The following is a 25,520-nucleotide window of genomic DNA, read 5'->3' as shown; positions in this document are numbered from 1 at the left end:
TGACCTGATGCCGTCGCTCCCGTCCTCCATCACAAGAGTGATAGTCCATGTCAGAACAAATGACACAGCTCTTCGGCAGTCTGAGCTGACAAAATCAGATTTTAACCATCTTTTTAACTTTTTAAAGCAGTGTGGAAAGTCCGTTTTTATCTCTGGTCCCATTCCCACAGTTGGTCGAGGTGCTGGCCGCTTCAGTAGACTCCTTGGCCTCCACGATTGGCTCCAGTCCGCCTGCAGGGCTCATCGTGTGTGTTATGTGGATAATTTTAATATTTTCTGGCAAAGAATGTCTCTTTTTAAGACAGATGGACTTCACCCAAACAAACGGGGCTCAGAAATGTTAGCTGCGCACATACAGCATGTGGTGCGGTCCACACATGACTTACGTGAATGACTAATCATTCGTGCAGCACACCTGGACACACCACCGCTCACTGAACAGATCTCTGCCTCACTGCCACAAACAACTGTCTCCACCTGCTGGCATGTAAAGCCGTCTGCTCCCAGAGCTGTTCCACAGACTTCTATTCCTGTCATCATCACGCATAGACCAGTAAACCGAAATGTGCACATCCCACACAGAAATAATTAGTAATCTCTTAAGGATTAGGACAACTGCACCAACTCCAGCACCCAGAACAAACTCATTTAAAATGGCTCTCTTCAATGTGAGATCTCTGTCAAGTAAGACTTTTATCTTAAATGATTTTATCTTGTCTGAAAATCTAGATTTTATGTTTTTAACTGAATCCTGGTTGCAGATGAATGACTATAGCCAGCTAGCTGAACTGTGTCCGCCTCAATATGATTGTTTTAGTCAACCGAGGGTCAGTGGTCGTGGTGGTGGGCTAGTGAGCGTGTATAGGAAAAATTTTAAATGTCATCAAGTACGCTGTGATGAATTTAACTCCTTTGAAGTTCTCACTCTTAAAGTTGGAGGGCTGCAACCTATCATATTTGTTATAATTTATCGCCCCCCAAAACCGCCTGGAGGATTTTTATCAGAACTTCCCGAATTTTTATCTACTCTGGTTTTAAATTATGACAGAATTGTTCTTTGTGGCGATTTTAATATTCATGTTGATGACCCCAACAATGTTAATGCAACTAACTTTTTAAATATGGCCACTTCTTTTAACTTCAAACAACATGTCAAAGGGCAAACACATAACCGTGGTCATACACTGGACTTGGTTTTTACCCTGGGTGTCAGCATTTCCTCTGTGGAATTGGTGGACATGACCATATCTGACCACAGATGGATTGTTTTTAGCTGCGATTCGCCTGTTACTCATGCCGCCTCACCAAGCTCCGTGTGTTCTCACATCTTTAATGAACAAAATGTTTCAAAGTTTTGCGCATTCTTTCAGAGCCAAAGCCAACTCCTGTCTGATTCCAACACCAACAATCTGGTCGATCACTTCAATCGTATCTGCTTGTTGTCACTAAATATTACTGCTCCTCTAAAGGTTAGGCCTACGTCTAAAGCTAGTAAGCAACCCTGGATAAATGACAGCATTCACAGCCTCAAAAGGGAATGCAGGAAAGCAGAGCGCACATGGAAAAAATCCAGTCTCCAAGTCCATTACCTCAGTCTGAAGGATTTATTAATTATTATTACTACACATAAACACAATCCCAGGTTTCTGTTTAAGACTGTGGATCAGCTGGTAAACCCAACCCCTCCTTGTGCCTCAGCTGGAAGTAATGATGACTGTGAATTGTTTTTATCTTATTTTACCAATAAGGTGGTGTCAATCAGAGCCTCTATTACCCCCGTGGCCTCTTACTCAGAGGTCCCTCGCCAGCAACAAGAGAGTTTTAACCAGTTTTATCCCATCGACTTGTCTGAGCTTTTAAAAACAGTATCACAAATGAGAGTTTCCTCCAGCCCACTTGATGTAATACCTACAAAATTTTTACTGAAAGTAATAGATTCTGTTGGGCCCCATTTGATCTCTGTTTTCAACAGCTCCCTATCTACTGGTTGTGTCCCTGATTATTTTAAAACGGCTTGCGTGAACCCACTTTTAAAGAAACCGGGTTTAGATCCCTCCCTCCCACATAATTTTAGACCAATTTCAAAACTGCCTTTTATTGCAAAGATACTAGAAAGAATTGTGTCCAAACAGCTGCTCACTGTACTGGAAAATAACAAATTATTTGAAAAGTTTCAGTCAGGTTTTAGGAAGTACCACAGCACTGAGACTGCCCTGCTTAAAGTCACCAATGACCTTTTAATATCTGCTGATGAAGGTATGTGCTCAGTCCTTGTACTCCTGGACCTTAGCGCTGCTTTTGACACCATTGATCACAACATCATGTTAGACAGACTGAGGCACTGGGTGGGGATCTCTGGTACTGCCCTAGAATGGTTTTCATCCTACCTGTCAAATAGGAAGTTTTGTGTGTCTGTAAACAACTATGTCTCCTCATTCTGTCCAGTTAAATATGGTGTGCCTCAGGGGGGTCGGTCTTAGGACCCATTTTGTTTTCCTTGTATCTGCTTCCCCTTGGACATATTATCCATAAACATGGCATTTCTTTTCATATTTATGATGATGACACACAAATATACTTTCCCGTCAGATCCACAGACCCTGGAATGCTGAGTTCACTTAACAACTGCCTTTGTGAAGTTAAAAAATGGATGTCAAATAATTTCCTCCAGCTGAACTCAGACAAAACAGAAATCCTGGTCATCGGGTCTCAGCAGATGGCAAATCAAATACTGCCATCTGCTGGTTCCCTAGTAAATCACATTAAGCCTGTGGCAAAGAAACTTGGTGTTTGGTTTGATAGTAATTTAAATTTCGAGCAGCACACCACAAAGCTTGTTCAATCATGTTTTTATCAACTTAGAAATATAGCAAAAATTCGATCTATGTTAACTTTTAAGGACACCGAGACCATTTTACACGCCTTCATCTCATCACGCCTGGATTATTGCAACAGCCTTTTCACCTGTTTAACCCAAAAATCTATTGATCGACTCCAGACTGTCCAGAACTCAGCTGCCAGGCTTTTAACCAGAACAAAGAAATATGACCACATTACTTCTATTTTAGCTTCATTACACTGGCTCCCATTATGTTTTAGAATTGACTTTAAAATTCTATTGATCACTTTTAAAGCTCTTCATGGCCTCTCGCCGTTATATTTCTGACCTTTTAGTCCCATACGCACCAGCACGTACCTTGAGATCCTCGGGCAGAGGTCTGCTGTCTGTTCCAGAGTCTCGACTGAAAACTAAAGGGGACAGAGCATTTGCGGTCAGGGCCCCAAGGCTCTGGAACAGCCTGCCCGAGGAAATCAGGTCGGCTGAGTCAGTGAACTCTTTTAAGTACCTTCTTAAAACATACTTTTATAGGAGAGCCTTTCCCGATCTTATTTGACTTTATTTTATCCCTTTTATTTTATTGTATTTTACTAATTTTATATTAATTTTTCATGCTCTTATCTTGTTTTTTTGTATTATTCTTTACACTTGTTAAAGCACTTTGTAACTTGTTTTTGAAAAGTGCTCTACAAATAAGGATTATTATTATTATTAGTCCACGAGACGTGACAATGCACTATATTGGAGTAACGAGAACAAGACAAAAACATACTCTTATGTTATATAAAAGAAATATTCATTTATGAAATATGATGGGGGGGGGGGGTCTGGGGGTCCTCCCCCAGAAGAAACTCTCAATTTCCATTATCTGCACCAATTTATGTTGGAAATGTCTTTATTTATTTGAAGGGAAACAAAATTAATGTGGCCGGTGACAATTCAGCATATAACAATATTATCAAATATAAGAAGAAGAAGAAGAAGAAGAAGAAGAGGAAGAAGAGTAATCAGCAGCTTGTTTTTTTTTGCCTAAGTTACTTTTTTTCTCTCATTGTGCAAGTAAACCTTTTTCATAGAATTTTTATTTGTTATTAAACAATTCTTGTTGCAAGCTAATTTGCAGAAAACGTTTAGCAAATGCCTTCAAAAAGTGGTGGGGACAAAATCAGCCATTTCAAAAAGTGGGGGGGACATGTCCCCAGTGAAAATGACGCCTATGCTCCCAGGTCTATGAACAATTTCCTCCTTTGACAAGACTACTTTCTGCAGTGAACTAGTACATGCTTCACAGTTTCCTTGACTACACATTCACATTTTCCGTCAGGATGTTTACCAATCAGAGCCAGCCCACAATGCCCAAACTTCACTCTGGATAAAACGTCTCGGGTTACGTATGTAACCCTTGTTCCCAGAGAAGGGGAATGAGACACTGCATCGGTGACGACACTATGGGAACGCCTCTGGGTGTGGCAGGGCTGAACTATGAATGAAACTACTCCAATCCTATTGGTGTTACTAGAACGGTAGTGTGTGACGGCGTAACCGGAGGGGGTATATAAGCACGCCGGCACATAGAACACATTAGCCCTTTCTATGAAGCAAGGCACTCCAGGCGGGGTGAGGTGTGGCGGACCGACGCAGTGTCTCGTTCCCCTTCTCGGGGAACAAGGGTTACATACGTAAACCGAGAGTTACATACGTACCTCCGCCGTCACATGAGGTGGGGGATGAAACGCCTGCAGCACCGTGGACCCTGCCAGTCTGGCTGGAACCTTAGGGACATAACCTGGACAAGGGTGCAGGATGGCCCTGACCCTCCCCGGGGCAAACGGGGAGACACCGAAAGTGCCTGGAGATCCCTCCTCAGAGAGGTGATAGCAAGGAGAAAGGTCATCTTAAGGGTCAGGTGCTTGGCCTCAGCCGCCTCCAAGGGTTTGAAGGGGGCCTCAGCCAGCGCTTCGAGAACCACTGCCAGGTCCCAGGTGGGAACCCTGGAACGAGTCACGGGTCTCATCCTCCGGGCTCCACAGAGGGAGCGCACGACCAATGGAAGCCTCCCCAAGGGCCCATCACCCAGAGGGGCGTGGAATGCTGCAATGGCAGCCACATACACTTTGAGCGTGGCCGACGGAGAAACGGTGCAGGAGGAACTCCAGTGTCCACCACAACATACACTTGTAAAACTGACTTTCCGACTATAGCGTACCTGAAAAACCAATTCAGAAACAGACTAAATGCTCAGCATGGCCTCAGAAGGGCACTTTCAACAACTGAGGCCAGAGTATCAGCTGCCACATACTTCTCATTACATTCAGGTCATGTCATGCCCTTTTTATTTAGTTTATATAGTTTGTAAATGTAGATGTGTTTTTGTAAATTTGGGTCCCTGCAAATTGGTGTTTACAGAAAACCCACACACACAGACCAATACCTACTCTTCGATTCCCACCACCCACTGGAGCACAAGCTAGGGGTCATGAGAACCCTGCACCACAGAGCGGAAAACATACCAACAAGCGCCCAAGCCAGAGAAAACAGAAACACCTGAAGGGGGCACTTACAGCCTGTGGATACCCTAAATGGAGACTAAACAACCACTACACAAACGCATGGCTCAACACAGAAGGGCCAACTCCTCAGGTCAAGACTCTGCAGTCTACTTACATCTGAAGGACAGAAGACACTCGTTTGAGGACCACCAGGTGCACATTTTAGACAGAGAAGATGGATGGTTTGAAAGAGGTGTCATCTGTACCCGGGTTGAGAAGCCGTCGCTGAACAGAGGAGGGGGTCTATGCCCCAACTTATCCCCCACTTACAATGCAGTCCTTTCATCACTTCCCAGGAAACTGAACAAGCATTTCCTCTTGGCCTCAGGTGAAGATGCCAACAATGGTTGTTCAATCTTGGCCTCGGGTAGTCCTAACAACCATAACGACTGTCGTTACAACAGCCAGGAACACTAAGAAACCAGCGGTTTCAACGCTGGGGGACAAACGACCCCACTGAGGTTAAATAGCTTATGGTGTGTTCCATTTACCTCGGAAGTCGGAGGTCGGAGCTGGGAATGACGTCACACCCGAGTTGACGGCGTTCCAGTTAACAAGTCGGTAAACCTCACTCAGCCAGCCGTTGTTTACAACTAGCTAGGTTAGCTATTGATACGCCGGTTGATTAAAAAAAAACACATTGTGCGATACCGTAGCAACACGTCCACAGACAGCTGTTGGACAGCGCTTTGTGTACGAACATTTCTATGAGACACAAGTACACAGAAGTGCTAATAAACAGTATAAACTACAGCTTTCAGTAACTATTGACAGCCATCTTGGATCACGAAGTAGGGGTAGTGCAATTCTCCCGACTTCCAAAGGGGGCGTTTGACCTTTGAGCTCGGAATTTCCGACTTCCTATGTCAAATGGAACGCACCATTAGTTTCCCTACCAGTCAGTCAGAACTGAAGAAGTCTCTCGGATGAGGGATGAAATGTCTTCTAGTATCTTCAACTAAGTCCAGTTGCCTTTGACTTTAACCTTCTTTGGAGAAGGTCAACACATAGCTACTGAAAACTCACCTCATTACCTGCACCCACATCAAAAAAAGGTGGGGCGGAACATGACCCTAATGTAAAGTATATAGCCTACATTCATATTAAAATAAATTTCAATATACCTACCAAACTGCTCATGATATTTACCCTCATATAACAACAATTAAACCCATTTATTTTACTGACGCAGGAGCAAGAAGTGATCCACCATCGTGGTACTGAAAACCCAGGGTTAACACCGAAGTTACATAGATAAGCTCAAATCCTTTGTGATACAGGCCCCTGGTATTATCTGCTCTTGTGTCTTAAATGTTCACCATGCTGTTTGCCAATAGCATTAAGTTAAAAATGCAACATACTCCGGTGCAGTAGGTGGCAGTATGCACCTTTTAAAAATCATGGTTGCAATCCACCATTTAACCAAAAGAAGAAGAGCAGGGTTAGGGTTAGTTGCTATTGAATAAAATGTCAACAGTTTCTTTTTATTAACTTACAACTTTATTAATACTGTAATAAATATTTCTTATTAAAGATTTTAAGGCAGTATAACATTGCCAACTTTGTTTACCCAGTCTGGCACCAGAGGCAGAGAACCAAACCACAGACAGGAATGTAGTACAAAATATGATCTTTATTAGAAACACAAATTCATCTAAGAAGTGACACCGCACAGAGCCCTCACAAAGGTCAATCCTTAATGGTCACTGGGGCTGCCCTACCACCCTATAGCACAGCACTGCAAGGGAACTTTGCACACGCTCTAAGAGAACCACTACGAAACGCACAGCAATCTGTACACTGCAAACTACTGAAACACCATATGAGAATGCACCACATTCAGTAAGGACCACTCCAAACCACAGGCTGGTCAGAACCACTTCTACCAATAGGGGGAGGCAGAGGGCCCCCTTTGTCACAAGCAAGGGGTTGCCTGTTGTGACAAGGGACACCTCTAACGGGTGTCAATTTACTAAAACCTATTTAAGATAACTCATTAAGACTAAGACACAAAACTATTGACAAGACAACACATAACATCATAAATGTGTGAGCTTAAAACTTATCTGCCCCGGGTCTGACGATAAGACCTCCCAGTGGGGAGCAGACATGGAATCTCCCATAGATCAGGAAGCGCCTACAGATGCACTCAATTCAGGTTCAGAGCCTGGCTGCGGACTCCCCGCTTGGATTGGCGTGTCGGCGTGGAAGGGTGGGTGGCCTCGTGCAACTACCGTCCATAAAGCACAGGTATAGGCACTTAAGAAATCCCGATCCCTCTCTACCTAAAGGAGGCGTGTGCCTCCCCTCCTAACACAGGAACAGACCCCCTACCTGCTATCTTCACTGCCAGCAACACTAAAAGTTGTAAACAGCACCCTCCCGCCATGTGCCAAAAACCACAGCTGCGGACGCAAACAGTTCCGTCTCTCTCAAGAATCCTTCCATTCAAGTGTTAACAAAACGATGGAGACTCTCCCCTCATTTATTCATTACACTCCTCCCTCCCCTTAGCCTAATAAATCATAGTCCTTTGACCACACAGGTGCCCTCCGAACCCGCATGGGATGACCTCCCTGTGTGCTATCAACTTGCTGGCTCTCCTTTCCTGGCAGAGGCAGGGACGGCCCACTGTACTGCTTCATGGGGGCACCATTGTCCATTTCCCCACTATAACGGCCTGGACCCTAAACCCTTCTCTTCCCTCTAGGGGTCTCTCCCTCTAATACCTCCAAAGTGGGACCTTGTAAGGGCATCGCAGCTCCTTGTTCTCCCCCATTTGCTGTAGGCTGCAAGACAGACGTAGCGCAATTGGTTGCCCATGGCTGCTGCTGCTGGGGAACATCAGCTGCACTGTCATTGCTTCTGCTCTGGCATGGAACCCCCTCCATCTCTCCAGGCAGGCCTACCCCACCGTCATCCTGGATTGTTGATGGCCCTGGACAGGGTGGCAAATAGGGTTTAAGGTGATTGAAATGTATAACCTTCTTCACTGCCTTCACTACAGTAGATAAAGTCTCCCATAACTGACTGGCGTACGCACTAATGGAAGGAAATGCCTCCCCAGCGCCCACATCCAGCATTATGTCCACTGGTAGGACCATCTCTTGTCCAAACAACACCTTGTAAGGGGTAGAACCTGTACTAGCATGCATGCTACTGTGCCATCATTACATAGGGTAACAAGGTGTCTCAACTGGACTGATTTTCTTCCACAAACAGGGACAGCATGGACAGCAATGTACGATTAAATTGCTCAATAAGACCATCATGCCTCTGTCGCCTAGTGCTTGCTCTTGGTGGGAATTGTTGGGCTTCTGTAAATAACATCACAGAGTACGGTCTTGACCTGCTCTTTTATGAAAAGCACTGTGAGATAACTGTTGTGATTTGGCGCTATATAAATAAAATTGAATTGAATTGAACTGACTGGGGATGGTAAGGGGTGGTTCTTGTCTTATGAATATTTAGAAGTTTACATAATTCTTTAAACAAGGTAGACTCAAAAGACCGCCCCTGATCAGAATGAAGGCTGCGTGGGGCCCCAAACCTGCAAACCCACTCCTCCACAAACACCTTGGCAATAGTGTAGGCCTCCTGGTTAGGCAGGGAAAATGATTCTGTCCATTTTGATAAATAGTCTCCTATGACCAGAATATATTTATTCTTACAGCAGTTAATTTGCTGAATGTGCCACCCTTTCATATGGTCTTGACACCTTCAACGTTTGATGTGGAGCACAAGAGAGACGACCATGACTTTTCCGGGAGGCACACTCTGTACATTGTCTACACCACTGCTTCACATCTCCAAACCACCCCAGCCAGTAAAAGCGATCCTTCACTTTTCCCTGCAACTTCTGTATCCCTAAATGGCCACCAGTAGGGGAATCATGCAACTGAGCCAAAACTTTAGGAACCAGAGCCTGGGGAAGGACCACCTGCACCTGTGATGCAGCATCTGAATTTGAAGGCGGTACCCTCACCAACCGTGAATCTCTCATCTGCAATTGTAACCACACAGGGGCATATTTCTGTAGGGCTGAATCTTCAGGGAGGTCCAGACCCCTCTTTCTATGGCAAATTAACTGCTGTAATTCCACATCCTCACTCTGAGCCTTTGCTATTTAATCATCAAAGAATTCCCGACCTGTCTGTATTCTAGAACTCCCCTCTTGCACAGCACACACACTTGTCTCTCTGAAGCGTTGCCCTACAGTGGCAGCTTCTGTCTGACTGGTCTCTGGAGTGTTACCAATAAAAGCAGGCAGTCTTGAAAGGGCATCTGCATTAGCATGTGCTTTTCCTGGCCTATGGATGATCTTATATTGGAAACTAGCCAACTGCTGCACCCACCTAGCCAGCTGTCCCTCTAAAACCTTGAAAGTTGTGCAGCCACCTGAGAGAGTTATGGTCAGTACGCAGTACAAACTCCTTTCCCAGCAAATAATGCTTTAAGTATTTTGTAAATGTCTCTTTCTTAGTAGTGGCATACTTCCTTTTCTGCTTTGTTAAAGCTCTGCTCGCATACGCTACAACATATTCAGCACTCCCAACCTCCTGTGACCAGACTGCACCAATGCCTCCATCGCTAGCGTCAGTATCCAAAATAAACACCCTTGAAGGGTCTGGGTAGGCAAACACTGGGGCAGATATTAACCCAGTCTTTAGCTGCTCAAAAGCATTCTGACAAGCATCAGACCACTTAAAACGCCTACCTTTCTCAGTCAGCTGATGTAAAGGGCGTGCTATCTCTGCAAACCCTTTTATAAACCATCGGTAGTAAGATGCCAGCCCTATAAAAGTTCTGACCTGTTTGATTTTTAGGTACGGGCCACTCTCAGCCTCCCCCAAGTTCTCTCCCACCTCAATGTTTGTGTAAAAAGTACAGACTTTCATACCTTCCCTCAGCATCAGCCCCTCATCTGTAACACGAACTGGTACAACACCTTGTTCTACCTGACAAACAACCCGGGCCACCTGTACATTACATTGGTCAGACAGTGAGGTTAAGGGTTCCAGCATACCTTGCACACACTCATGAAATGGGCTTGTGACTACTCCAGGAAGAATGATCTCACTCCGTGTGGAACTGTAGTGTCGGATTTTATGACAACAGTCTGAGGCTTCCTCGGATCTTCTTGGAAAACCAGAGGTAAAGTTTTTCCCATTACGTGAAAAACTCTCTCTTTGTAGTCAATCGCTGCCCCGTACTTAGACAAAAAGTCAAATAACAACAATATATCACCGGAGGGAACATCAGCAACTGAAAACTCTACTACTAGGGCCAATGAGTCAAACTGACACATCCCTGCTATACACATACCACCCCCATTAGCAGCAGATACATTTCAAAATACTCTGTCAACTCACATCCCCCGTTTGTAATAGTCATCAAGACAACCTCTTGGGGATTACTGATCGATCAGCTCCCCTATCCACTAACATCCACTTTGACAGCTACATGGCTTCTATTGGTCAAGGCTACAGTCTGAGTCACTGATGAGGAGGCAGGCAGTTGACTCCTTGTGGCCGCCCCCGTTAGTTTCCCTGCACATATGGGCAATCACGGCGCAGGTGTTGGTCACACCCACACTCAAACACACCAACACACACAAGTTATACTGCGAGCTCCAAGCCTGGAAGAATCCCCAGGAGCAACCACAGAGTCAGCATTGGGGTTCATGGGAGGGTTAGACAAAACTCTGGGGGGAGCTACTATGCTAGGGGACCTTTTTAGAACCTGTACTGCAGGTTGTATAGTCTTGACCTCCTGACGCAAACCTTTTACTGCTCCAAGTAAAGCCTCAAAACTTTCATCAGTTTTACTGATGTCTTCTATAACCCCCCTTACTCTTGCATCAGGGGCTGTATGAGTTTGCTCCAAGTTTCTAAGAAGCTCCATTTCAGCAGCCAAGTGGATTGCGGAAGTTTTGGGTTTGGCAGCCCGGAGGCTAATGCGGAAGTCTCCTGCAGTAAAATGGGTAACAAACTGATCTCTGGCCAATATATCTCAAACGCTGTCATCCACAGAGGGATAAGCTTTTGCTACTAACCTGCACAAAGCATTACCAAACTCCAGAGCGGTCTCATTAGGTAATCGTCTCCTTTCTGTAAAAGCAACCTTGCTCCACTCATCACTATGACATGGCTCCAAACATCTAGTCATAACTACCTTCAACAGGGCATAATTACCTTTCGCTTCAAAAGAAACGGGGGTTACTTACTGTAATCCGGATTCTATGAGAATAGGCGCAGCCCTCTAAGGCTATCGCTATTGGGTTTACCCCTTTGCACGCGTAGAATTTTAGTCTATGCACACCCACAGCGTGGGCCTCTCCTATGTCCGCACCTTGTAACGGTGAGACACAGCCTTCGGCTCCCAAATGCCTTTTCTTTAGCCCTGAGAACCAAGGTCCAGTGAAATGTCAGATCACCTTCCACACCACTCCAGTGGCGCTGGCTCCATTAAGAGAAGCTGGATCACCTTGTCCCGCCCCTTAATATGGCAAATGTCCAGGCTGTAGGACTGCGGGAAAAGGGCCCAGCGAACCAGCCTCTGGTTAGGACACTGCAAAGAACTAAGAAAGGTCAAAGGGCTATGATCTGTGAAGACCATACACATGAAAATGCTGCAAAGCCAAGACCAAAGCTAATGTTTCCTTTTCAATAACTGAATAATTCAGTGCTAGTGTTTGTTGAATTTCCTTGAAAAGAAAGAGACTGGCTTGTCAATCCCCAAATCAGCAGCCTGCAACAACACTGCACCTGCACCCACATAGCTAGCGTCTATCTCAAGTTTAAAAGCCTTTTCCCACTGAGGAGTGTTACAGGCCTCAAGCAAGAGTTACCTGTGAACAGATATTGTGTTCTGTTTTGTACAGGAAAAGCAGAGACAGGAGATGTCACTTGTGATCGTTCAGCAGGCTATTCTCTGTCTTTATTACAGAATTTATCTCTTTTTTCCCCTCCTTCACTTAAACCACGTTGACCACATTCCTTTTAACAAATTACACTTTTAGGTTCCCACTACAGCATGGATATTAATGCATTAAACCGCTGAAATAACATATTTTACAAATTATATATCAGTTCAACAGAAATAATTCACCTCTCCTAGCCTCAACTGGTACTGTAACTCACACTTACTGCTGTTTACTAGCTCCAAAATCGTATACATCCAGTAGCTTTGATACTGTTAAGCCTACTTGTTTAACATTCTCACATACAACATATAAAAACAATACAGAGGCCTACATTATACAAGATACACATGTTTTTTTTTAACCTTATCAACATGTTACACTGTTCAGTATTATCATGGTGACAGGACTTGAATGCAGGACTTGACACATCCTCAACTCAGCAAACTTTAAATAATCGTAGCTCAACCTTTAGCTTTAGCAAATACAAAGAAAAGTGCAATGTCCAGGAGCAATGACCATAAACAAAACAAACGTCGGAAGGCCACCATGTTGGTTACACTTTCTACACGGGTGCTAGCTACACTTTTAATTCAAAGTCTCTTAACTGAATAAACCACTGTTTTACACATCAAACGTTGTCAGAACAACATAATAAGGGCTTTAAAAGTCCATAGAGATGTATTGCAGCAAAATATCACACATTACTAACCTGTTTTGTACAGGAAAAGCAGAGACAGGAGATGTCACTTGTGATCGTTCAGCAGGCTGTTCTCTGTCTGAGGAGCGGAAGCACCGCGCAGCCCTACTAGCGCTCACATAAGTGGATGCTCCTTCTTGTAGCGTCGTTAAGCAATTATACCCTCAAAAATACTACTCAAACCCCGTGCAAAATACATTCACATTATGCCCCTTTTTTACAGGCTATTACACAAATTATCTTAACAATTGTGACAACACATTTGTAGGTGTCACAGGAGCAGCCAAAACTGGAGCATTACACATCAGAGCCTTTACACTCTCAAATGCCTTCTGACACTCTGAGGACTGAAGACATGTTATACTGAGGGGAGCAACAACTGTAGAAAAATTCCTACAGAAACACCGGTAATAACCCACAAGCCCCAAAACACGCATGAGTGCCTTTTTAGTTGGAGGTGGGACATAGTAATTAATAGCCGGCAGTGAATAACACATTCTCCCTTGCCCCACTACACGGCCCATATAAGTGACTGTAGCCTTCGCAAACTCGCACTTGGCCAGATTAACAGTCAACTATGCGTGAGCTAAGCAGTCAAACAACCTCTTGATGCGGTCAAGGTGACTATCCCAATCATTTGAAAAAATAACCACATCATCCAGATACACAGAACACCCATCCAAATCTCCAACAACCCTGTTCATCTGAAAGGTCACTGGGGCATTCCGCAAACCAAACGGCATCACTGCATATGAATACAAACCAGTAGATGTAATAAATGCAGCAATCTCTCATGCTCTTTCTGACAAAGGAACCTGTCAGTAGCCCTTCAATAGATCAAACTTACTCACATACCTAGCAGACACCACTTGGTTAATGCAGTCTTTCATACGAGGAAGTGGAAAATAGTCTGGTTTTGTAACATTGTTTACCTTCCTGAAGTCTGTACGAAATCTGGGAGTGTTATCAGACTTTGGCACAAGCAGACAAGGTGACGCCCAACTGGAACTGGAGGGCACCGCAATACCGTTCTCCAGCATATTCTTAACCTCAGCATCCAAATGTTTACGTTTCTCCGGCTCCGAAATCTGCGAGTGTTATCAGACTTTTGCACAAGCAGACAAGGAGACACCCAACTGGAACTGGAGGGCACCGCGATACCATACCAACTCATTGTGAGAAACACACCAGGGAACATCAGGACATGTGACATCATGCTGCACAGAAATATCATTTTCAATGGGACTTGCTCTATCTGACTCTGCCTGTTTCATTGCACGTGTCATAGCGCAAGCCCTGAACACCTCTTGAAACTCAGTATTATTGTCATCAGGCCCACTGCTCACCAGGGGAACTGGAGCAACGATAGCCGGGGTTGCAACATCAGCCCACTCCCGACTACCTGCTATATCATTACTCAAAATGGTAACACCAACCACTGGCAGAGCTGAATGAATAACAGTCTCTCCTCCAATGGCCTCGTTTATGGCAATAATTACAAATTTTGTCTGGGACATACACACTGCGTTCGTTCTGCTCTCGGCCAAAATTTCTTCCTGAATTAACAGACCACACACCTCCAGCAGAGGGATTTTCTCTGTGTCCAAAACTCAAACTAGGACATCCAATGCCTCCACCATGAGTCAAAACATAATCATCAGCTAAAGCTGCAGAACATGAACAGTGAAAACACAATTACCCCCAAAATGTCACTGGCGCTGGCGGATCGTGAAAGGGAGCTCACGGGAAAAACACGGGGAGGTGGACTCTGTTTCTATATAAACGAAAGGTTGGTGCACAGATCAACGAGTCAAAGCTGGAGTTACAGGCCTGCATTGACTGCACTGACTGGAGTGTTTTTGAGGCTGCAGCCACTGACCTGGACAAACTAACTGACACTGTGACATCCTACATCAGTTTTTGTGAGGACATGTGTGTGCTGACTAAAACCTTCCACACATACAACAACCAAAAACCCTGGTTCACAGCGAAACTCAGGCAGCTTCGTCAGACCAAAGAGGAGGCCTTCAGAAGTGGGAACAGAGTCCTGTACTACCAGGCCAGGAACACTCTGACTAAAGAGGTCAAAGCTGCAAAGAGGTGCTATGCTGAAAAGCTACATAACAGCTTTGCAGCCAACGACCCTGCCTCAGTGTGGAGAGGCCTGCTGACACTCACTAACTACAAGAGACCATCCCCCAACACTGCTGGTACTCAACGACTGGCAGATGAGCTGAATGGTTTGTAGGTTTGAGAAGCCCAGTCACACCTCTCCCCGACTCCAACAGCATCTTCAAACAATCACCTTCCCCCTCTGCCCTCTCACCTGCACTCAAGATCTGTGAAGAGGACATGAGCCACCTCTTCCAAAGGCAGAAGATCAGGAAGGCTCCTGGACCTGACGGTGTCTCCATCCTGCCTGAAAATCTGTGCAGACCAGCTGGCCCCCATCTTCACTCAGATCTTCAACAAATCACTGGAGCTGTGTGAAGTTCCCTCCTGCTTCAAACGCTCCACAATCATCCCGGTCCCAAAAAAACCCTCCATCTCTGGACTAAATGACTACAGGTCTGTCGCCCTGACATCTGTAGTCATGAAGTCCTTTGAAAGACTGGTGTTGGCCCACCTGAAGGACATTACAAGCCCCCTGCAGTACTGTGCAGTTTGCCTACAGGGCTAACAGGTCTGTGGATGATGCTGTGAACTTGGGTCTGCATTACATCCTGCAACACCTCGACTTTCCAGGGACACATGCTAGGATCCTGTTTGTGGACTTCAGCTTGACGTTCAACACCATCATCCCGGACATCCTCAGCACCAAACTCACCGAGTTCACTGTGCCAGCCTCCTCCTGACTAACAGGAGTCAGCAGGTGAGGCTGGGAAACATCACATCCAGCACCCGTACTATCAGCACTGGCGCCCCCCAGGGGTGTGTGCTCTCCCCACACAGGTGGGGATTAGCTGGGTCTCTGGTGCGGTCAGAACAACCTGGAGCTTAACACGCTCAAAACTGTGGAGATGACCGTGGACTTCAGGAGGAGCCCCCCAGTCTGCTCCCCATCACCATACTCAACAGCCCTGTGTCTGCTGTGGAATCCTTCAGGTTTCTGTGTTCCACTATATCCCAGGACCTGAAGTGGGAGCCCAACACTGACAGCATCATCAAGAAGGCCCAGCACCAGCTCAGGAAGCTCAACCTGCCTAAGGAGCTGCTGATCCAGTTCTACACAGCCATCATCCAGTCTGTTCTCTGCACCTCCATCACTGTCTGCTTTGGATCTGCCACCAAAAAGGACAGGAGCAGACTACAACGGACAGTCAGGACTGCAGAAAAAATAATGGGTGCCAACCTGCCCTCCATTCAGGACTTATACATTTCCAGAGTCAGGAAACTGTACGCCAAAACCAAAAGACACAGAAGCAGTTTCTTCCCACAAGCCATCACTCTGATGAACAGCTGATTTCTGACTCACAGTGTCAGGAACAATTCCTGTGCAATAACCCAGTAACTCTGTCTCTAATCAGCCACCTGTTTACTGGTTTCCACTTATTATTTATTTATTCACCATTCTCTATTTCAGCGCTGTTCATACTATGTCATATTGTATATACTATATACCAATACACCTACCTCAGGTCATAAGGTCATAGGTCTTGTTTATTATTTCCAGCATCCTTTGCACTATGCTCCCATCACACTGTGTACATGTATGCATGTATGTGTACCTGTATATCATATCCACCATCAACATGTACATAATGAGAATAATAGTTTACTCTTGCATCCTTTGCACTCTGATCACTGCACTATTTGTCAATATGTCTATATTGTTTTGTTCATAGTGTGTATATTAGTGTTGTCTATACTGTAGTTTGTGTCTGATTTTATTTTATTATTATTGTGTTATGGTATTTTTTGTATGAGTAAGCACATCGTGAGCAATGTACAATCCTGAGTTAAATTCCTCGTATGTGTACACATACCTGGCAATAAAGCTGATTCTGATGAATATGATGTTTACCCAGAAGACATAACTTCACCAAATCAGCAATTTCACAGTTAACAAATTCCACATTCCAAAATAAGACCATACTTTCAGATAAAGAGACCGAGATATTATGAGATTCCCATATTAATACAAAACTGTGACCAAAAGGCATATGAAAAAGTACACTTGTAAAATAAATGAAAAACGACTCTGTCTCTCATTCACAGAAAGAACATAAAGGGGAGACATCAGATCTAAATCTTCATTCATCTTCATTTTGTTGATGAAAAAAAAACGATTAAATTCTGTCCAAACCGTCCTGTTAAAATTCGGGTAAACTGCTTTCCAGCGATGAAATGCAGTGGGACACTGACTACCAAGAGAGGTAACAGCTGTCCTCAAGAATTCCCACCAAGCCACAAACGCGGGATCACCCCTGATAAAGATTCATAGCCTATATCAACGTAGCTTTAATGAGGGAAAACACCCGAGTAGATATGCTGTTAACTACTTTGGAAAACAAACTGAGACCGAGATATTTCAACTCTCTTTGGTTGGACAAACTGCTTATGTGTACCCAGGTCCCCTTTATCACTAAACAGTTCAGAAATAAACACAATAGACCGGTCCTTGAAAAATATGGTCTTATTTCTACATTTGTCATCAGTTGAAAGCGGAACGAAAAGCTTCCGCACTTCCGCTATCGGAACTAAACTGTGACATCCAACAGGAAGTAAACAATACTAGCGCCAGCGTTAGCCGTATTTAATGAATTAGCTGGACGTTACTGTTGTCGTAGCTCCGCTAATTATTTCATTTGTAAATAAGCAACAATGTCTTCAGTTGAGAGTTTGTCAACGAGCGACTAACTGCTGCTGCTGCAGAAATATTCAGAGTTTTTAAAAACACTATCGTCGAGTACGAGGAAGAGATCGTTCGTCAGCGCAGACTGATGGATATCGTTTGGAAACCCAAAATACAGTTATACAGGATAGGTGAGTAAAACTTCATTATATAAGTAACACAAAACAGAGGACATATATTTATATACAATCGTAACTGTTTAATATACTGTATACTGGGACTCATTTCCTCACGTCTCTGCATTCTTTCTTTGCCATCACAGTAGTAAGGTTAGCCTGTTCCTTTTGTTCTCTGTCCCTCCAGAGCTCCCACAGCAACATGTCTGTAAGGAGGAGGAGGAGGAGGAGGAGGAGGTTCTGGCTGACCAGCAGCTCTGTATTCAGGAGAGGATCCCCGGTCTGGACCAGGAGGACCCACAGCCTCCACAGGTTAAAGAGGAACAGGAGGAACTCTGTACCAGTCAGGAGGGAGAGCAGCTTGTAGTGAAGCAGGAGACTGACACCTTTATGTTGACTCCTACTTATGAGGAAAGTGACCACAGTGAAGCAGAACTGAAAAGTGACCACCAGCCTCACACGGGTAAAAACTCTTTCACATGTGACACATGTGGAAAAGGTTTTCAGTACAAATCAGTATTTCAAGAACACCTGAGAATTCACACAGGTGAGAAGCCGTATTCTTGCAAAACATGTGGGAAAGAATTCAGAACTAGCAGTTTATTGAAAGGCCACACAAGAACCCACACAGGTGAGAAGCCGTATTCTTGCAATACATGTGGGAAATCTTTTAGCCGAAGGGGTGGCTTGATAGTCCATTTCAGAACCCATACAGGTGAGAAGCCATACTTATGCAAGACCTGCGGGAAAAGATTCAGTGACACTTCAGCATTTAAACAACATAAGAGAATCCACACAGGTGAGAAGATGTATTGTTGTGAAACATGTGGGAAAGACTTCAGAACTAGTGATCACTTGCAACTCCATATAAGAACCCACACAGGTGAAAAGCCGTACTTGTGCAAGACATGCGGGAAAAGATTCAGTGACCCTTCAGCTTTGAAAAGACATAAGAGAATCCACACAGGTGAGAAGGCGTATTCTTGTGAAACATGTGGAGGTTCTTTTAGCCAGAGGGATTACTTGAAACTCCACATGAGAACCCACACAGGTGAGAAGCCGTACCTTTGCAAGGCCTGCGGGAAAAGATTCAGTGACACTTCAACATTTAAAAGACATAAGAGAATCCACACAGGTGAGAAGGCGTATTCTTGTGAAACATGTGGAGGTTCTTTTAGCCAGAGGGGTTACTTGAAACTCCACATGAGAACCCACACAGGTGAGAAGCCGTATTTTTGTGAAACATGTGGGAAGGTTTTTACATTTTGTGGTCAATTGAAAACCCACATAAAAAGAGAACACACAGGTGAGAAGCTGTAGCTTTGCACAAAGAAAAGATGTGTTGATGCATCTATTTGACACTGCACAGAAGGCAGACAAGAACTCAAAGAAGTGAAGAGCTGCATAAGTGCAGAACTTGTGCTAAAAGTTTTGAAAACACCTGAGGATCAATATACAGAGGAGAAAAACACTTTTGCAATAGCTGGATCTCTCAATGAATTTAAAATGTTTTCTATAATATGAGGTGTCAAAAGTGTACCTTCATATGACTGTATTATATTTCTATTAGTAATAGTATTTCTTTGAAACAATTGTAATCTCTAAAATGGAGACACCTATTTAGTTTCACACTGAGTGCACTGTAGTGGCAGTTAAATTAATGGATTGATCATGATTGTTGTTGGTTTTGCTAAATGTCTTTTTATGAAGTATCTATCAATCATTTTTAGCTTAAATTTAAAAGGGCTTTAATTCATCTACATCAAGTAGTATTTTTTTGGTTCTATATGAAGCTAACACATCTTTGAAAGAAGTCAGGTTGAACATTTAAGCGTTTTTGACATCTGTGATGGAAATGGTAAATGTCTTTGTGAAAGAAATAAAGAAAATGGGAAAGTTTTAGTTGTCTTTGTGATATTTATTAAAATACTGTAGAGTAAATTAGTTGTTTCAGCTGAAAGTGCCACTGTAGCTCGTTGTACAGAGCAGACGTCCACTTATTAAAATGTCAGTGGTTCGATCCCCGTCTCCCCGGTCTGTAAGTTGGAAGTGTCGTTGGGCAAGGTACAGAACCCCAAATAGCTCCTGATGGCTGTGTCAGTCTCACAGTGTTGGTCAGTGTCTGAATGTGACTTTTCTTTTTTCTATCCTGTCCCACCCAGCAGCCTGTTATTGGATTGGTATGACTTTGATCACTGTATTATAGTATTTGACAGAACACTAGAGTTGAAATTTTGTACAAAACTTTTCATGCTCTAACACGTCCATTATCATCGGTAAAATGATAAAGTCCAAATCCCTTTAGACCTCCACTCCTCTATAGATTTTCTATTAAGCAGTATGTATGTTATTCCACACTGGTGTGTTATGTGGTGTGAAGTTGTCTTTATATTAGGGCTGGGCATGTTAATGCGTTAACGCATTAATTAATTAACGCCGACAACTATTTTATCGCAATTTATTATTATTTTGAAAGTCTGTTGCTCACTGGGTCTGAATAAACATACAGTCAAACCATGGGTCACAGTGGGGGTGGATGTTGATCAGCCTGCAAGTCACCCACCCAAAGAAGCAGTGGAGAGAGGCTTCGGCAGACAACGCTGGATGCAGCGTGTGGGAGAAGTCTATCCATCATCAACCACTTATCCTGCGTACAGGGGGAGCTGGAGCCAATCCCAGCTGACATCGGGCAAAAGGCGGGGTACACCCTGGACAGGTCGCCAGTCCATCGCAGACGTGTGGGAGAAGTAGCCTAGATAAACAAAAGCAAGCGATCAAATACCATAGCGAAGTGGATAGCTACATGCTGCATGCTGATTAGTATTGGAGAAAATGTTGGTCTTGGGAACGTTTATAAAATCACAACGTAGTTGCTCTGTCCAGTGGGGTAGCTCTTCAGAAGTTTTTGAGCATTAAACATTTAATAATTTCCTGGATTCTGGAGACATTTTCTGCACCAATTTATGGTGGAAATGTCTTTATTTTTATAAAGGGAAGGACAAAATTTAGGTGGTAGGTGACAATTCAGAATATAAAAATATAATAGAATGTAATACAGTAATCAATAGATTATTCTTTTTTTTTTTTACCTTAAGTTACTTTTTTTTAAAAATAGAGATTTATTCTATATTTACACTGCATTGCAGGCTGATTGTGCAAACAATCCTTTTTCATAGTATTTTTATTTGTTAATTAACATTCCTTGGTACAAGCTATTTTTCAAAACATTTTTAACAAATGCTTTCAAAAAGTGGTGGCTACATGTCCCCAGTGTAAATGACCCTCCCTCCCTGCTCCCTCCCTACAGGTTGAGCTACTCCATGCTTACCACTTCACCGCTACTCTCCTGCTCTTTCTGTCCCTGGGCCCTGTCACTTTGTCACTCTGTTTAGCAGTCACCCGCCTCCTCCTTTGCCTGGCAGTGGCCACAGCTCTCCTTTACTCCTTCAAGTGCCTGTACTATGCCGGGTAGGCTACTGCAGTTGATGTTGAAGCTACTGCAGCCCGGGTAGCAAACATATTGGATATTTTCTCGCATTTGGTGAATTTTTTTTTCAAAAGAAGAACACAAGAAACAGCTCGAGCAGAGCGGGAGGGAGTGGGGGCTAGTAAGAGATGTGATTGGGCCAGCCCAATGTCAGTATAGGCCTATGCTTTATGGGCCGATCATTTTTAAAAATCAGTTAGGCCTATATAAACAGCCAAAATAATTTATGTTAAACCGACCCTAAAAGGTGCGTTCCCACCGAAAGCAAATCTAGCGTTCTGGGCGGCTTGCTTACATACAAAGTCAATGCAAAGACGCAAATTCCTGCGAATTCGCTCAGGGCGACGTGAATGAGGCGCAATTTTTCAACTTGGGGGAGAAATTCACTTGCCCTGTATGGGGTGTGGATTGTGCCACGGATAACCTACCAAAGGAGACCGTCGTGTGACAGCTACTTGTGGATAGGCTACTCAATTTTTTTCACTCAAACTAATTTTTCTTCTTTCTTTTTTTTGCCAGTTGCCAAACTAGCCAAGAGGTGCATTACCACCACCAGCTGGACTGGAGTGTGGAACCAGAGATTGTTTTCCCTACAACGAGTATAGGCCTACATGTACATGAAAAATTGAATTGAAAATTGAATGTTCCAGCCTTTTTGTCATCAAAAGTGTTGCTGTAAAAATACTTGAAAGCACAAGAATAAATTTTACACAAAAATATAAAAGGAGGGTAATCTTTTAAGCAATAAAATTATATGGATATAATATTTATCCAAGATATTAATCAACTTAATTATGTAAGTTATGTCAGCTGAGAGATTTGTACTTTAAAAAATATCAGTACTTTAGCTTCGTTAGTATGTCTTTGTCTAAATTTTTAAAAGGTTCTTTTGTAAATCAAACCAAAAGGAAGCGTGAAAAATACCTAGAAATATGTTCAATATATTCCCCTCTCAATCCCAAAACATTTACGGTTGTAAAATAAAAAGGAACTTTAAACGGGTTTGACCAGTGTTTAATGTATTCCTTGAGGCAAAATAGTTGCATCTAGTTTTAACCTCTCTCCTATAAAGTAAAATAATCCTCAAATTTCTACAAAAGACTCATCAGGCTACAAAAGGAGTGAACATTGGCCTTCTCATTGTTACAGAGGAAGTTGGAAGCAAGCAAGAGTTGCTAGCAAAAGGAATTATGGATGTTGCTGTTGCCCTGGAGAAACACATCATCATGTACAACCTCAAAAATTTTGCTAATACCTTTGAAATAGCATAGACTATCCCAAATAAGTATACATTTGCTTATACAAAACCTTTTCATCAGGAGCAGCAATTGTTCAGCCAAAGTTCATGGACACCGAAACCAGATGCTTCAAGGAAAGTGTAGAGACAACTTGGCCAAGTTAATGGCAGCTATCACTTTTTCCGTTGGTCTGCTTTAAACTTGTTTATACACTAACACTACATCAAAATTACAATTACAAAATAAATGTGTTATCTGTTACAGCTAGGCCTACTGGAAAAATATGTAATTAAATCACAATTGCTTATTAAAATATTTTTGATTACATTGGGGGTTACATCTGAATATTTTTTGTAAAAAGCTCAGCTATATGTTGAATAAATACACGCAAAGCAACAAAATGATTGTTGCTTTGCGTGTTTTTCAACATCAGATATGGGGGTGTGGTGTATAACATATGTGCATTTGACCATTACAGTTTAACATAATGCTCTGCAGCTGGTGAGAGGGACAGTGAACCCTTATGGGGAAGTAATGATTGATGGGTGTACCAAGAGTGAACCCTCCTATAGAACTTGACCCCTGACCCAGAGCTGGAGAGAGGCACAGTGGACCCAGTGTTAGGGGAAGTAATGATTGATGGGTGCAGTGTTAGGGGAAGTAGAGATTAGTGTGTATAAAAGAGATTAGTGTGTATGAAGGGACTGTACCCTTCTGTGGTGTCTAATAGATGGTTACACTTATTTTACAGCACCGTGCCCTTATATGGTTTTTAGCAGAGACCTAAACATGTCCTATATATAAGCTGTGTTCGATGTACAGAGAGACAGAGTGGTCATCGGGCTGGGTCACTCTCCAAGCTGCTGCAGAGCTTGTAATTGATGCTGAATTCTTTGATGTAATAAACTTTTATAATCAAGAACAGTGTCAAGCGGATTTCTTCTCAACACATCATCGCAGCATTATCGTTCGGACACCACAGGGGAAATATATATTATCCCAAGTCGCCACCGGTCTCCTGTCTGCAGTCCCAATCACTCCCATTTATAAATCTACCTGGTCAGGCGGCGACAGCAGGGTAGACTGCTCCTTATCCTTCTCCATGTAATCCTTGCTGAATCAGACAGCAATATCACCACAATTCCACACAAATGTTCACTTCAGCACCTCTGATAAAGAGGGGGACAGAGACAGCAAGACAGAGTGACAATTGTCAGTGCCGCAGTCAGGTGTGTCATGATATTAGGTGCAATGAGATGACTTTCGCCGACATGACAGTCTACCGTGAGCTGCAGGTGGATGCAGGGGCGGGGTATAAAACGAGGGCTGCATCTGAAAAGTCAAAATAAAATCTCCTTTCCTGACCACCTTTCCTTGACCTCGATGGAAAACGTCATGAGGTCAAGGAAAGATGTGAAGGAGAATCCGTAAGGACTTAGGAAAAGAGGACGACGGGTCTAAGGGAATCCGACTGCTCTTTTCTAGGCGACGTAATTATGCGACGGCGGATTTTACTGACGTGACCTGCCGTGATGAAACTACAATGTTCTGAAGATGGACTACAAAAAGCGCATCTTTGACACTGCGCCCCGTGTTGTTGTAATGCAGGCTATCTAAAGGTGGACAACACGGTAGAAAATATTACTTCATAACCAAGATAGCAAAAAGGCAGAAAGTGCTGGCTACCAGTCACTAAATAATGGACAAGGTTGTCACATTGAGAATGCTTGCTCACACTCACCCTCCTGCCCACCCATATGCGTATTTATCAACATGAATCCCAATTGTATGTAAATACAATGTTTCCCACAGAATGATAGCGTAACTGTGCCGAGAGAGAGAGAGAGAGAGAGAGAGCGAGAGAGGGAGTGACAGGGCGAGAGGAGATGCTGAGAGAATATATGCGCTGTGCGGCGCTCTTATCAAATACGATTTTACCCATTTTAAATAGTAACAAAATCAATCGAAAGTAACAAATAAATCAGTGTGTGGGAAACGCCTACTGTAGAGGTCATCCAGCTTGATCTTTGCCTTTATTAAGGCGAGGGTGTCAGCATCTGGGACTGAAGTAAAATTAATTAATGATATTGCTGATGGCTGCAGTACATAACATGAGGCTACACACTGCAACAATATCCTCACTTTGATCACGTTACAAGACAGCTTGCATGGGTCTCAGTTATTGTTGACAGTTTAAGATATATGCATATTAGAGTTATGGCATAAGAGAGAAGGCTTAATAGCCAATGGTATCTTACAAGGTGATCAACCTCCTTTATCCGTCATGGTTGGTTTATTTATTTGATTGTAGAAAACACTTAATGACTTATTTCAACAACCCGAAACATAAAACTGTGTTGAAACAGTATTAGATTGCAAAAAAGCCAAAAGAAAGAAGGTAATCGTGAGTCTTATTAAAGTATCATAATGTGCGTCTGTATTGTAGGATCTTGCTAAATGTGGTTGATGCATTTTATCGTTTGAGTTTGAGAACGTGCGCCACTTTAAATGTTGCTGCCGCAAGGAATTGTGGGACGGCACTCTTTTTTTTCTCTCTCTTTATTAGTCTAGCAGTATTAATACAACAGGGATACATACAGTCTATGCATACAACACATAAAAGATACAAAGGTAGCCTACATATAGCTGGAAAAAACAAAAAAGGACAAGAATATCATAGAAAGACCCTCAAACGTGTACAGATATTAAGTACCTTCAGAGCCTTTTTGTTGGAAGAGAAACCAATTGTTCTAAAATAAAGTTCAATTTCCTTCTTAAAGAATATAAACAGGGTTTTTTGTCTGTAAATTTGCT

At 43.3% G+C, this 25,520-nt stretch overlaps 1 protein-coding gene across 9 annotated transcripts in view; it reads left to right on the top strand.

The window, feature by feature from the left end:
• LOC119914715 (zinc finger protein 239-like) overlaps positions 1–25,520 on the top strand; it is a 55,473-nt gene that overhangs the window by 16,504 nt on the left and 13,449 nt on the right. For 6 of the 9 annotated variants that reach the window (XM_038734212.1, XM_038734197.1, XM_038734235.1 and 3 more), the window contains one exon: positions 18,169–19,880. In XM_038734212.1, the coding sequence (XP_038590140.1) occupies positions 18,169–19,301 (1,133 nt within the window). In that variant the 3' untranslated portion in view covers positions 19,302–19,880. Of the gene's footprint in view, positions 1–17,715; positions 17,997–18,168; positions 19,881–25,520 lie in introns of those variants that run through there. The other 3 variants (XM_038734253.1, XM_038734204.1, XM_038734245.1) reach the window with 3 other exon arrangements.

This window comes from Micropterus salmoides, unplaced genomic scaffold (assembly GCF_014851395.1).
Source record: "Micropterus salmoides isolate LMB-PRFRI ecotype aquatic unplaced genomic scaffold, ASM1485139v1 Ms_hic_scaffold_1, whole genome shotgun sequence".
NCBI lineage: Eukaryota > Metazoa > Chordata > Actinopteri > Centrarchiformes > Centrarchidae > Micropterus > Micropterus salmoides.
Note: the sequence above shows the minus strand (reverse complement) of the source record. Positions and strands in the feature narration are given on the sequence as shown.